We start from the raw sequence: 15121 nt of genomic DNA on the forward strand, positions 1-15121 counted from the left end.
CCACACACCAGATCCATGCAGCCTCATCAAGTCCACCTTAGATTACACACAAAGTACAGACACTTGCCACAAAACACAGAGAGTGAGTAATTTGTTCACAGTGTGCCCTCTCTGCCTGTGTGTCTAGAGAGAAAGAAAGAAACAGCTCATCTATTTCAAAGCTCTGCTCTCTATGTCCTCTGTGTATAGCAGTAAGGAAGGTGCTCTTGTACTGCAGCTACACTGGGAGAGTTAGAAAGGAGAGAGGAAGATGGGAGAGAATATGTTTAGTATTTCAAAGTCGCCTTCTATGTGTGGTTGGGAGGAAACTACTTTTGATGCCTCCCACTCAGTTTGGCTGCTGGCCTCAGCCGCCTTTGTTTGGAGCCACAAATCAGAGATTCTCCCAGAGAGTTGTACAGCTTTACTGTGGTTAAAGCCTTTTATCTACTTATGATGTAACCGAGTAAAAGTTGCTTTCCTCTTGAAGTCTATTGTTGTTGGAAAGAGTATTTGTGGCATCGATCAATATAATTCTCAAATTGATTATGATACCTTGGCCAGCAGTAAAAATCAATGATGGGGATAAAGAATTGGCAGCCTCTATTTGTCACAATTTGGTGTTGCTAGTGTTTCTAAAAATTAAGACTGTATTTCCCATAAATCACTCTGATTCCTGTAAACAAAGAGGATTTTTTTTCTCTCCAAGGATTTCCTCGATTTCTCTCTCTCTCTACTATTGCCAGAAAATCTGAAAATGTTCTCTTGGTCTATGCTCGAAGAACAGAGCACTTTTATTCTGTTATGTGCCATAATGTAACTATTTTTGTGCTCAAAACGATAGCAGAATTTTGAATTTTGTACAATAGTAGCAGCAGAGATAATAATATTTTAGTTGCTGACTTCGGAACAACTTGATACCCAACTCAAATCCATTAAAGCGACCCATGTATCATCAGCTAATTTCTCTTTTAAGCCGTGCTCAAGGCTTTGCTATTGGAATGAGAATATAAGTTGGGCAACCACCTCTTTGGTCCAAATCGAAGTATCTCAGCAAATATTGGTTTGATTACCATGCAGTTTTAGTAAAGACATTTAAAACTTTCGGAATCTTGTAGTTTTTTATCAGATCAAAAGTTTTGATTTGTCCAGTACTTTTGGTTTATGACCAAATACCTGCAAAACTAATGACATTCCCATCAACCTCAACTGTACTAATTAGCGAATGTTAGCATACTAACACACTAAACTGAAATGGTGAACATGCTAAACTTGCTTAACATTAGCATGTTAGTATTCTGAACATGCAAGCATGGTGACGTTTGCAGTTAACCTTGAAAAGCCACTACTATTGGTATACACTCCAAATCTTGTTTTTATGTGTTGTGGTTTGACAATTTAGGGAACATGACACGAGGTGTTTGCTCAGTAATGAGCAGATCAAGCTCTGGGCTCTGTTCAGACTGCACCTGTTCCACCATAGCTCCACTATCACAGTTTATGGCTGTAAAGCAATCCAATTTAGAGGCCAGCAAAGGCTGCCATTTTTTGACAATGGCCTCATTTGTCCATGATAATTATTCCTGTCAGCACTATTGTTAATCCAGTAGAGGTTTAGTGTTTTGCATGATATCACCCTGTGACTGTATTCACACAGCATAACCGATACTAATGTGTCTGTGTGTGTGTGTGTGTGTGTGTGTGTGTGTGTGTGTGTGTGTGTGTGTGTATTGCAGGTTACTTCAACCTGGAGAGTCCACTCTTACATCACCGTCTGCAGCCGCACAGGAGGACACAAGAAAGCATCAACAGCGGACATACACAGGTAAATATAATATTATATATATCATATATAATATAAAATATTTTTACACATCTGTGTGGACTCCGGCTATGAAACAATGAGGAGAAAATATAATCAAAAAATGTCACCAAAATTCCCTTTTCTTTTTTACAAGTAAAAATATAGGAACAATTTATTCTCCTTTCAGTTGCTCTTTGATCTTGTGACCTTTCTCACTCATATTGTTCCTCTCCCCGTCACACAGGGTGTAAAATCTGCACTCAGCCGGCTCAACAAGGCCACAGAATACTCCTCCTCCAGTGACGAGGTCGGCAGCAGTGATGATGAAGAGAGCAACAGGTGAGATCTGCATCACCAGTATAATAATCACATCAGGATCTATGTCTTATTTTTATATGATATCAGAATTGCAGCAGCCTTTTAGCACACTAAAGTATTAAGCAACTCTTGTGTTTTGTGTGTTTGCAAATGACAGAATTATGAAACATGAGCTGTTGCAGGCCGAAGAAGTCATGTAGCTATTGTGAAACCATTATTAAGAACAAGCTGGGAACTGGGGTCCTGATTCTTACTCAGAATTCTGCTGCATGAACTGAGAAAGCTTGTGTGTTGAAATGTTTCTGCAAATTTGAAATACAGCACACATTTATGATTTGGTTAATCAGCCGAACCTTGAAAATGAAGCTTCAGCTTGAGTTCAACTATCAGGCCATGATTTTCTGTAGTATTATTACTCTGATACAATAAATTTGACTGAGAATAAATCGATTACAGTGTTTATCGTCTTAGACATAAATTATTTTTCTTGTGGTTCCATCTCTGATCCCGGCGTGTTAATCAGCCTTGTTTTCACTGCCATTGATCTTGAGGATGTATCGATCTTGTTTCTAACTAATAAATGCAGTACCTACAGTCTGGCCGTGCTCTAAAATCTTGACCTGTCTGTGTGTCTCAAGGTCTGGCCTGTCAAATGGAAAGGGGAAATACTTCAGAGGAATACCTGATGGCATCCTGCTGCAGCCTCACCACAATCTCAACCAGGTCCCCTGCGCACACATAAACATACAGATACTCACACACACACACACACACACACACACACACACACACATTTCTCCTCCACACTCCTCACTTTCACCTTCATTGAATTTTCTTGTGTAACAGCTAGAGGGTGCAATGTCCATACTAATAGAGGGAGATGAGTGATGTAGATGGTGGGATGTAATACTCCAAATGTACTCTGTCCTTTTAAGTAGTAGAGACATAATCATGTAAACCTGTGTAGGTCATTCGCATCATGATGACAGCAACAAGTCAAAGTAGAGGACTATGTGTGCAGACAGTCTCCTTTACTTAGTTCTTTGCCTGTTTGTTTGTTTTACAGATTTCTCAAAGGGGGTCAGATGACACCTATCTGCTGCCAGACCTTCTGCAGAAAACCTCTTCATCCAGCCCTACCCATAATGCACTGGGCCAGCAGCAGCGGGCACATGATCTCAGTTACTCACAATCACCCACGGCCCCTCGATCCCCCACACACCAGGAACTACATGTGAGTATGATGAGAGTTATGTACAGTCAGACACACACACACTGACACCATATTGTTTTTTAGTTATTTTATCAAGAATATGACTCTTTATATGCATTGCTCATCAGGTGGATTTACTTGTTGAAACAAAAAATGCAACCAGTTGCAGTAGTTATATTAGTCCACTTGAGTTGGTGGTACAGTTTAGTCACATTATTCATTAGTAGTGATATGAAGTGTCTGAATAACACTGGTTGTTTAACTGTACTTTTTTTTTGATTTTATCCTCAAAGAAATGTAGAACCAATAACACATTTGTGTTACAGTAAGAGAATCTCAGAACTGTTGGTGATAAAGATGTCTTAATATTTTACTATAGAGCCACAAATGTGATTGTAATATTGTGCATGGAGCCAAATTTTAAAAAATTGTATATTAACTGTCTTTTTGTTGTATTAATCAGGCTGCCGGCAGTCCAACTGGTAAAAACACCTCCACATCCTCCACTTCCTCCTTCCTGTCCTTCATCGATCCAAGATTGATCCCCATATCATCACCACCACAGAGCCCTAGTGAGTACATTTACACACACACACAGTATACATACACTCACACAAAAGATACAACAACATGTAGTGCTGCATTCATACTTACATATTATTAATTTAGTAAAAAAAAGACACTTCTCATTTGCATAAAATTACTGACACAGAATTATGTGACTTTGTTTCACTTTAGCCATAGTAACATATAAAACACTTTTATATGTTTTTGTATAAAGCTTTTAAATGACATTCAATCATGAGAGAAAAAAGTTTTACTATTTGTGCCAGTAGAAGAAATTCAATCCCTGTCATTATCAGGCACTGTGCTTAACTTCACCATTCACTGTTACCATTGTTACAATGTTTATTTGTGTTTGTATCCTCGTGTGGCAGGCAGCAAGGGTGAGCCAATCAAGAGAGAGAACCACAGGAAGGGCTCTGTGGTGAATGTGAACCCGACCAACATTCGACCACAGAGCGACACTCCGGAAATCCGAAAGTACAAGAAGAAATTCAATGCTGAAGTTCTCTGTGCTGGACTGTGGGGTTTGTGCTTTTCTACTGTTTGAGTTTAAAGGTTTGATTGGAGAAGAGACACAGTGGGGTGTAAAGTTTGTTTGTCTTTTGTTTTGTAGGTGTGAATTTGTTGGTGGGGACAGAAAGTGGTCTGTGGCTGCTGGACCGAAGTGGTCAGGGGAAGGTGTACTCGCTCATCAGCAGACGAAGGTTTCAGCAGATGGATGTACTGGAAGGACTCAATGTTCTAATCACTATATCAGGTACATGCACTGAAGGATTCATACATGCACCTACTATGTCTGTACATAATATATATGCCAACACACATGGACATAGATACACGCAGATTGCTGAGAATTCACCTTCTTTCCATATCTGCTTCTTTCTGTGTAGGTAAAAAGAACAAGCTGCGTCTGTACTACCTGTCCTGGTTGAGGAATAAAATCCTCCACAACGACCCAGAGGTGGAGAAGAGACAGGGTTGGACATCAGTAGGTGATCTGGAGGGCTGTGTACACTATAAAGTGGGTAAGTACACACTGCGAAGGGCAAGTTGAATGGCTTGTATTTGCCTCACACTACAAACTTACTGGAGGAAAAAACATTTGGTTTTTGGAGATTTCTTGAAGAGCTGCTACACCTCAGAGGAATCAGGTGTGTCTGTCTTGTTTTTTCAGTGCGTTACGAGAAGATAAAGTTCTTGGTGATTGCTTTGAAGAACGCTGTGGAGGTGTACGCCTGGGCCCCAAAACCCTACCACAAGTTCATGGCCTTCAAGGTTGGTAACATCTATTTAAAATCTTGTCATGAACCTGCTAAAAGAATGGACTATCTGACCTAGTTATTACCACCAAATTACCACCATCAGGTTAATAAAAATGTTATCCATTGTCTTTTTCTGTCCTCACCATATCTTTTGTGTATCTAGGACAAAACATTTCCACATATGGACAAAAAAAATCTAATAGGGTCACTTCCACAGCCAAACACTTGCACGTACAGGCAGACATGACACATTCAGGCTGTGAGAGTCATACTCCCAGATTCTCTGCAGAGCTGTGTCCTATTTCTTTACGTCCTCCGTGGCTTGAGCTACTTTTTCCTACCCCGCTACGTAGTTTAACCCTCTCTCCTCAGAAAAGGGCAAAAAATATACTATCGTGATTTGGAAGTAATAGCACAACAGTCTTAGGATGTCTATTCCTGAATTAAAGATAATGATCAAAAGTCTTAAAACAGTCTTTTTTTTACTTGTTTTGGTGATGTGTGTGTGTGTGTGTGTGTGTGTCTGTTCAGTCATTCAGGTCTCTGCCTCAAAAGCCAATGTCTGTTGACTTGACAGTGGAGGAAGGTCAGAGGTTAAAGGTCATCTACGGCTCTTTGTCTGGTTTCCACGCCATTGATGTAGACTCTGGGACCCCCTACGATCTCTACCTGCCTACACATGTAAGAATCTTTTTTATATATATTTGATATGCTCTGTATATTTATTTCTGAAGTTGTTAGGTAGCAGTGAGTTAAAATTGCATTGAGGCTCCTGCTTGCAGCGTACAGGGCCGTCCACACCAAGAACGATAACTGCAATAGTAACTATAAAGATAACAATGTGAGCATCCACTGTATAAACGATAACCAAGCCAAGCACGCACTACGCTTTCCAGCTGTGTTGGTGGCTAATGAAAATGGATATTGATGACCTGTTTTTGCTGTACGTTGTACAGGGAAATAAAAAGAAAACCAGAAGGGTTTTCAGGAGAGTGGTGATTCAATATGTTGCTCAGAAGTATTTTGGGACACTAGTTGTTGTTATGTTTCATGATTTACAGACCAAACTGACTGGCAATGTGCAAAACTGCACAGATGACCAGCTTTTATTGTGCTGTGGGAGCAACACACAGTATGAGCACAGATCCAAAGCATAAAAGATTCACTAACATTGTTGTTTTATAGACATTACAATGGAGAACACATTTCCAGCATCTTTGAATAGTAAGGAGAGAAATCACCTCTGGATGTCATTCTGCTCTAATTTACAGTGCGTCATCAGTCAGTTTGCAAAATTACAATGCTATTTGCAGGTTTTTGTAGTTGGATGCATATTTTGTTGTGCTGTATAGTTTATCGATTAATCGATTAATGTGATTATTTATTTCACATTGTTCTATTTATTTATTTGATACATTTTGTTTTATAAGAGTTTTTTTGGCCAATGATTTTTGGCCAGTTATTTTTAACTTTCATCGAGGTTGACCTTTTATTATTTTATAGCATCAAATGAATGTTGTTTTTTAATAATAATAAAACAGAGAAAAATCTATATCAACTGTATATGTGAAAGGCATAGAGACAGTTTATCTCTGAGTGAACATAAAGTATGTAGTATTAGATATTTAGAGATCTTTGAGGACATGATATATTATTTATATTATTATTCTCACTCTAGCTGTACTGTATGTGTTATCTGGAGCTATTTGCTATACTTGACTTCTGTTTTGCCTCTCTGCCCATCATCTGTTATCTCTCTGTTCAACCATATCAACTCACTCCCCTCAATATCTCATGCACTCCTCCTCTTCATCCTCCTCCTCCTCCTCCCACTCACAGTCTACAGTGTCAGTCATTGCCCTCCTTTTATTTCTCCTTTTTTCCTCTCTCTCCACCTCCCTCGGCTCTCATCCCACTCACTGTATAGCTGACAAACACTTCTCCATTGCCCCCCCCCCCCCCGCTCTATCATCCATGGTGGCATTGTTCATTTGCTCATTTTCTCCTCATTTTTATATTCTCCTTTGCCACATTTACAGAACTTTCATCCCTCTCTCGCACTATCTCTCTCTCTCTCTCTCTCTCTCTCTCTCTCTCTCTCTCTCTCTCTCTCTCTCTCTCTCTCTCTCTCTCTCTCTCTCTCCGTGGGCAGGTAGGGATGATGGCAGAAAGCGGTGACTCATTCCTATTCAGACATTGTTTTATTCTTCATATCACATTTTAAATTATACATGATATTAAAATTGTAGAAATCAATCCAGTGATGTCTGGGTCAAAATAGACTTTTGTGTACATTCTGAAATATTCTAATAATAATAATAATAATATAATTATAATCTTAAATATTGTTTTAAGAAGTTCATTTTTACTTTAGTTGAATTTATACTTGTTTGTAGGTGTCTTGTTGTTTTGGAAAATGCTTAAAGGGACATTTCATGATTTTACACAGTTGTATAATGATTTCTCTCAGTCTGGAGGAGCTTTGTTAAGTGATGTAATTTGGGTTATCTCACAGTGTCTCAAATCACATTCTTCAATACACTTCTGTTAGTACACTTCTCTTAGTACACTGTGTACACTATGTACTTACTTGTGTAGTGCACAAATTTCGGCTAGTGTTGTCCTAAATCAAACATGCCTGTTGCACACTTACCAGAAATGATGATTAGCTTGTTTGCAAGCTAGCGTTAGCAAGCTAGATTTAGCATTCACATTAGCATTTGGAGGTACCAAATCATTGCAGACTGTTAAATTATGTGACAACAGTATAGCAGTGCTTTGTGCTAAAATAACAACAGCGACATTCACCGTAGTTACAACATCCTCTGCCGCCTTTTCCAGTTTGAAAAGTGGTCTCTCCCCTTCTGTTATGTAGCCAAGATATTGACCGTTGAGGGCCAGAAGTGTCCATAGTTGCACACTCAACCTTTTGACTATTAAGTAAGTAAATATTAAGTATAAGTACAGAAGTACGCAACGCTTTAGTTTTGACCATTCTCCTTTTTGAATATGTTTCTCACAAGTCTAACAACAACTTAATGGAAGTTCAGTACTAAATTACTGGAGTCCTCATTAAATCCATACTTCTTCATGAACATCTGTGAAACTAAATTCAACAATTACACAAATAAAGACATGATCAAGCTACTTTATATGTTTCATTCATAGACTTGAAGGGACCAGCATCTATTTATCACCTGTGTGGTATCAGTATGAGACAATCAAATCAGCTCCTCCTCACATCACCAACATTTTTAGGCTGCCTTAATGAATATGAAATGGGACACAAAAGTAGGTCCAGTCGACTAACCAGCTTCTACTAATTTGAGCTCTATAACAATAGCTACAGTATCTGGAGCACAGATGTAGCAGAGCTGCCTACATCAGCCTATAATTATACTATCATGCACTGGTATGTTTCCAGTTTGGAAAGTGGATCCAACAACATATAATAAATCCTATACGTATTATACTTATTGTAAATGAGAAATTCAAAATGAAATGAATGTGTTGGTAATATCTGTGCAATTAATTTCTATTTCTTTGAGTTATTATGACTTATAAGGAAGTCTGCAAAACTTGATCTTTTTCTCTTTCCAAGAAGGTTTGTGAAACTGAATTTGTGTCCTCATAATGTGAACAAATCACCCACTGTTGATACAATTAGAGATGGATCGGATCACTTCTTTTTTTCAATTGTTGTTGTCTCCGTTGCTGTATGTGGGCACGTAAAGCTCGCTGCAGCTTCTGATGAGTCATATTCAGAGTCTGACACATCCTTTTAAATGTGTTAAGAGAGCTGTGAGGCTCAGGATACAACAAAGTATTTCAAACTTAAGATATGAAGCATTTGCTTTTGCCTGTTTTCTTATCTAAAGCATTTCTTGTGTTATTTTTGTTGTTGTTGTTGTTTCATATAATCTGTGTGGACTACATGTCATTCTCTCCAATACTGTGCACACATATGGTGTTAAGTGGGTGGCTGCAGCATGAACATGAACATGGCTCTTCTAGTTTAAAGGATATATACATATATTGTATTCATCCCAGTCAGACTGACATACAATTGGAATATGTACAATATTATCAATTTGTGATATGTGACACTGACCAAGGTCAAATTATGTCTCATTTAAAAAATTTTGCAGAAGTCAAACAGGTTGATTTTTGTTACTGAAAAGTTAACAGATGGGAGACAGTATCCTGAATCATTCATGTTCTCAACATCTTTTACACACACACACACACACACACACACAGTCCCAGCTAGCTCTACTGTGTGCTACTTTTCTATAAGTAAAGCGGGAGAGAGAGGGAGAGACGGACACACAAAGTGAGAAATAAGCTCTATAAATACATCCCTCCTGTCCTCATTCTCTTGCGATCATTAACTCAGTGTGTGGGTGTGGGTGTGGGTGTGTGTGTCCTGACCTCTTCTTGCTCCTGTTGAATTTTTTTTTTCCCCTCACTGTTCCTCTAGTATATTAAGCAGGTCTGCACACAGCTGCCTTCTACACTGGTGCCTTATACTGCTGCTACTGCAATATCATTTCAGCTTTCCAGGTTCGCTCTTTCTCCCCCGTTTTTCACACTCTCAAGCTTTCTACGCTCTCTCACACACACGCACACACACACAGTTGCAGCTTTCGAAACTACTCACTCACACTTCAACAAGCTCATCTGCTATCACACACTTTCTTCTTAGCTGTGTATTCATACTCCGACACACACTCCTTAACACACATGCACGTCTGCTAACACACACCCAATCACTATCCATTCACATCACTGATTCAATTTACCTATTGGCAAACGCACACACTCTCAGTCACACTCAAAAATGCAACACTCGCCCACTTAAAGAAACACACACAAACACTCACACACACACACGCACACACACACACAAGCATCTCCCGCTGCTGCCTGCAAACTATGTAACGATGCTGATTCCCAGGCAGAGGATTAAGATCGCGTTGCGTCTGTGGATGCCCGTTCTAATGCTCAGGATTGTGGTGGCTCACACTCTGGTAACGTTTTAAATCTTATTGTAATATAGAGTTGAATGTGCCTGATGTTTCTTCCTCCTGGATAAACTTCAGTGCTGAAGGGATTCCCTGTCAGTCAGATGATGTGAGCTGTTGCAGAGCGTGTTGCCTCATAGTTAGAAACATGCCGATGGTTTCTTGATAGGAGGATGTTGAAGTGCTGCTTTACTGTTACTGTAGTTTTGGTTCGTTTTTCAAAGGTTTCAGTTTCATTCATGTAATTTTTAGCATAATTATGTTACGTCACATTTTTTGATTTGCTGTTAAGATATGTTTTTGATCAAGTTCAATGTTAGATAAACATGTCTGAGCTGGTTAGAGAAATGCTTTGTACTGATTAGATAAGTGTGTCTGATGCAGGGAGAGAAACGTATCTTTGGTGTGTTTTGTGAACTGGTTATACGTGTGTTTCTGTTCTTAGAGAAGCGTTTTTGAACTGGAACCATAAGTGTTTCTGATGTGGTTAGAATGATGTTTCGCTATTGGTTACAGATGGGTGTGTTTCTGATGTGGTTATAGAACGGTGTCTTATCTGCTGTTTGATAAATGTGTCTTAAGTGGTCAGCGAAATGTGATTTGATGACACATATCGAAACAGGTTCAATACAATTTGTGAGATTCCTTTGGTAATGTAGTTGCTGTTAAATATCTGAATAGATTCTTTAGATATGTGTTGCTGGTTCTCCAACAGAAAAGTGTTGCTTTATGAGTTCCTTTATTAGTTCTTTTGTGGCTGCTGGGTGAAACATTTAGTGTTACAGAACTGTTTTCATGCAACAGACCAGTTGAACTGCTTGTGTTATGAACATTTTTCTTATAATAATTAGCAGTAGATTTGAGATGTGTGAACTAGTTCTAATTAACTTTCTGCTTCAGTTAGACCAGGGTCTGTCCAACCCACCCCCTTTACTTCTTATTCTCTTGCTTTTTGAAATGCTTCTTTTCTTTTTTGATTATTCGAAGCATCCATGTATCCTCAGAGGTTGTGATTGTGATGACCAAACCTTTTTCTGTCCTACCAATTGAAAGTACATTAATTATATAATGTTAGTTAACATCTGAATATGTTGAAAGTGATTGTACTGTGTTGATACATCTCAGAGTTTGTGTATTCGTTTAAGTTTTTACATGCGATGTGTCCAAACATTTCAACTTTTTTTATTCATTATTCATTTTAAGTTTTGAATAAGGACACATTTTTTAAACTGTTTGTAATGTGTGTGTTTGTCTCATAGATCCAGGGTTCCATCCGCCCCCATGCCATCATTATTTTGCCAAACAGCGCTGGAACAGAGGTTCTGGTTTGCTACGAGGACGAGGGCGTCTACATCGATACGTACGGCCGCATCACCAAGGATACAGTGCTACAGTGGGGGGAGATGCCCGCGTCGGTCGGTAAGTTTCATTCAAACACACGGGGACACACATGTTACATGCTACATAGACAATCACAACACACACAAAAGCAAATACCAATTATTAGTATTATTACCAATAAAAAAGCTAACACAAGCAAAGTAAAAACAAATGCTGATGGTCATTTCAGATGTAGTATGAGCAAATGTTTCAAAGACACTTTTTTCTGCATGTTGCTTATACTCAGTGTGTCTTTATGAAATATGTATTCACTTATTCATATGACAATAACAAATTATCAAAAAGTCAGTATTTATATACAATGTTTATGTTTATATACCATTTGAATCTTCCTCATTCAAAGTCACTGCTATCATTGTATTGACCTGCTGTTTGACTCACTGATTCTAGATCAGCAGAAACATTTGGGGCAGGGTCGACTAAAAATAACGTGTGTATGCATGTGTGTGTGTGTGTGTTGGGACCAGTAGATGGGGCATTATTCTAGTGAGGACTATATATTTACTCTCACACACACACACACACACACATCTCTTATTTTCTACAGTCTAACTCTGTCTCTTCATCTACATGTTTCCTCTCCTCCTCTCTCTCTCTCTCACTCTCTCTGCAGCCTACCTCCAGTCTAACCAGGTGATGGGTTGGGGTGAAAAGGCCATTGAACTGAGATCTGCCAACACAGGGAACCTAGAGGGAGTTTTCATGCACAAAAAGGCTCAGAAACTCAAGTTCCTGTGTGAAAGGAATGACAAAGTAGGAGTTACACTGCACCTACACAGCCTAAAACTGCAATCTAATGTATTCTAGTGCAATGTTCAGTAAACAGTGTATGAATATTGTAATTGAGTTCTTTATGGTATGGTATAGATTATGTGTTATTATCAGTTTCCTTCTGTTGTTTAATATCACTTACATCCAGGTGTTAACAAAAGGTTTGACTCAGATGTATATAAAACATAATATAAATACTACATATATTTTATTTTCACAAACTGAGCTTTCAAAACTATAGATTAGTTGTTGTCATAATTGTCATTAAATTCCCCTCGTCATTGGTATTTCTTTCAGAAGCCTGTAGTTAATAAATGATTTACTGTAGTAGTTATGTAGTGTAATCTTTTTCTTTTTTTAATTCCTTCACTTTGAAAAAAGGTTCTCGACTCACTAACATCACTAGAAGTTTCACTTTCAGCCACATCTTGTGACTTTCTTCAGAGGACGGAGTTGTCTTTTATCTGCATTGTCCATCCTCTGAGGAAGGACCTGATATGTGGCTGAAAGCTCAGGAACAAACCTCCTTAACTGGATCTTGAATTATAAAAAAAGACATGACATGTTAAGGTTACACTATAGCTCTGTATCACAGTTAAACCTTTATACCTACACAGTCACAATGAGCTGGAACTACTGTGAACATTTAACACTGTTTCTAAACCTCTGTCTCTCTTGTTGTAGGTCTTCTTTGCCTCTGTGCAGTCAGGAGGCAGCAGTCAGATTTACTTCATGACTCTCGGACAGAACTCGCTGTTCAACTGGTAATGAGTGGACCTGTTACTCTCTGGGATCAACGGCTGATGCCTGCCATTATTCTGGGGTTTGCGAGGTGATGCCTCTTCATATTCGTGCTGACACATACTCAAACACATACCCCTGGATCCATTACCCAAGCCTCTCGTCTAGTGCAGCCAATAAGTTTGTAAATGTAAGTATGGACGGATTCACCATGGGGCTGATCATAAATCCAGCTGTGCTTGAATCCATCCTTGACTACTGAAGCCTGGAGCTCCACCTATTCAGCCACAGTGTCACAAACATCTGGAAGTTCAGCTAGAAGGAGCTTTAGTTCACCTTTCAATGGAAAGTGTCAGCATCTGTAAGGTGAAAAGCACTTGACTGGTAGATTCTGGAAGATGTTTCATAACCATCACGTTACTGTTCAACATCTGGTCCTCAAGAGTCCGTCCTATACTTAAACCGGACCTGTTTATCTACATCTGTCAGCACTGGAGACATTCATCTTGCTTGGATCAGTTATTCTTGTCTTTTTTTTTTTTTTTTTAAAGGAGTCCCTCCTACACAACTCTACCTTTCATCAGTTACTCAGCTTACTTTGTGTCGATCAGCTACTCACTTGTATTCGCTATAACAATGTCTGGCTCTCAGCTATGTTGTCGGTTGTTTATTACTGGATCACCTGCGCCCAAGTCATTACATCTGGATCATTACTCTCCCCACACAGACAAGGGAAGTAATCTCCGGTGTGTCTTCATAAAAGCATCTGTTTAAAAAGGAGCAAAAAAGCTGAAGAAGAGAAGCGCTTCATCATCCTCGTTGACTCCACAGACATCATCTGGGCATTTCAGATATTGGTTTTTGTTGGAAATGTGGGCCAAACCTTCTTAATTCTAGCCCCCTCATAATTTTCTTTAATCAGCTTCCAGATCGTTAACGTCTTTGTTGTCTGTCTCCAATACCTCAGAAGTGTTTATTTGTGTCAAGTTTTCCTCGTTACTGCTTTAATCAGAATTGAAGGACCCAATTCAAATGATTATATCACTGTACTGAATCCTTATGTTGTTAATTAACATAAAGTATTATTAGATATATGATTATATTATGCACTATCAAATGGTGTGTTCTTGGAAGAAGCGTTTCCTTTCCTTCTTCAGATTGACAGTGAGTCAGTTAAACATTTCCTAGATTTAATCAGTTATGTTTTACTGTAAATACACCGTTGCTGCAAATCTTATAATAATGAATTGAATTTATTAAGACGTACAGCATTATCATGAAGATATAGTTCACTTATCTCTAGTTTATTTATTAGGTAATTCTATCCCTAATCATAAGTGGCAAGTCAACGTTTCTGTCTGTTTTGCCTGAAATCAGTTAAAATAAGTTGAGTTGGTTTTATGAACACATTATTAATACAGTCAGTACCCCATCAGTCCTCTTAGATCCCAGTTTGAGCATTCACACCACCAGATCTGGATCATGTAATTTAGGTTGTATTACTCCATGACAAGGACCTTAATAACCTTGTACTTTACTGTAAGAGTTTCAGTTGTAATACACCGCAAGTAGAGATACAAAGCTTCACATTAACTGGCTATGAATGCTTTTTTGTACAGCTAAGGATGTATATAATCTTGTAAAATGCACTGTTTTCTAAAAAATTTTATAATTGACAAGCCATCTTTATGTATGTGTACAGAATTACAGGCTGATGAATGTGAAACGCCATCCCAAAACAGAGTTCATACATGTGATATCCATGTTCTTGGAAAGGCTCAAGATCCAGTGATGTATCATGTTAATTCTGCTGTGTGATTGATTTTCCCCTTAACGTGTATAAGTCAATCTCTTTGCACAATGGCCACCTTGTACATATTTGATGTAATATATCCGACTTTGAGATGATTTTAAGCTTCAGAGCGGGAAACATTAAAAGCCATTCGATAGTCAGTATTGAAGATATTACTCCTAGACTTTAGCTTTAGATCAGTATGTCTTACACTACCCAACATGGGACAGATACCTGTTTTTGAGGGAT

At 38.6% G+C, this 15121-nt stretch overlaps 1 protein-coding gene across 5 annotated transcripts in view; it reads left to right on the top strand.

Moving 5' to 3' along the window:
- The window catches only part of si:zfos-2326c3.2 (misshapen-like kinase 1), a 60132-nt gene extending 45283 nt beyond the window's left edge, over window positions 1-14849 (top strand). For all 5 annotated transcript variants that reach the window (XM_053323997.1, XM_053324000.1, XM_053323998.1 and 2 more), the window contains 13 exons: window positions 1716-1804; window positions 2028-2122; window positions 2740-2824; window positions 3168-3335; window positions 3778-3886; window positions 4253-4405; window positions 4495-4638; window positions 4772-4906; window positions 5056-5156; window positions 5675-5824; window positions 11427-11586; window positions 12182-12321; window positions 13024-14849. In XM_053323997.1, the coding sequence (XP_053179972.1) occupies window positions 1716-1804; window positions 2028-2122; window positions 2740-2824; window positions 3168-3335; window positions 3778-3886; window positions 4253-4405; window positions 4495-4638; window positions 4772-4906; window positions 5056-5156; window positions 5675-5824; window positions 11427-11586; window positions 12182-12321; window positions 13024-13107 (1613 nt within the window). In that variant the 3' untranslated portion in view covers window positions 13108-14849. The remainder of the gene's footprint in view (window positions 1-1715; window positions 1805-2027; window positions 2123-2739; window positions 2825-3167; window positions 3336-3777; window positions 3887-4252; window positions 4406-4494; window positions 4639-4771; window positions 4907-5055; window positions 5157-5674; window positions 5825-11426; window positions 11587-12181; window positions 12322-13023) is intronic.
- Window positions 14850-15121: the final 272 nt, after the last annotated feature.

This window comes from Scomber japonicus, chromosome 8 (assembly GCF_027409825.1).
Source record: "Scomber japonicus isolate fScoJap1 chromosome 8, fScoJap1.pri, whole genome shotgun sequence".
NCBI classification, from domain to species: Eukaryota; Metazoa; Chordata; class Actinopteri; order Scombriformes; family Scombridae; genus Scomber; species Scomber japonicus.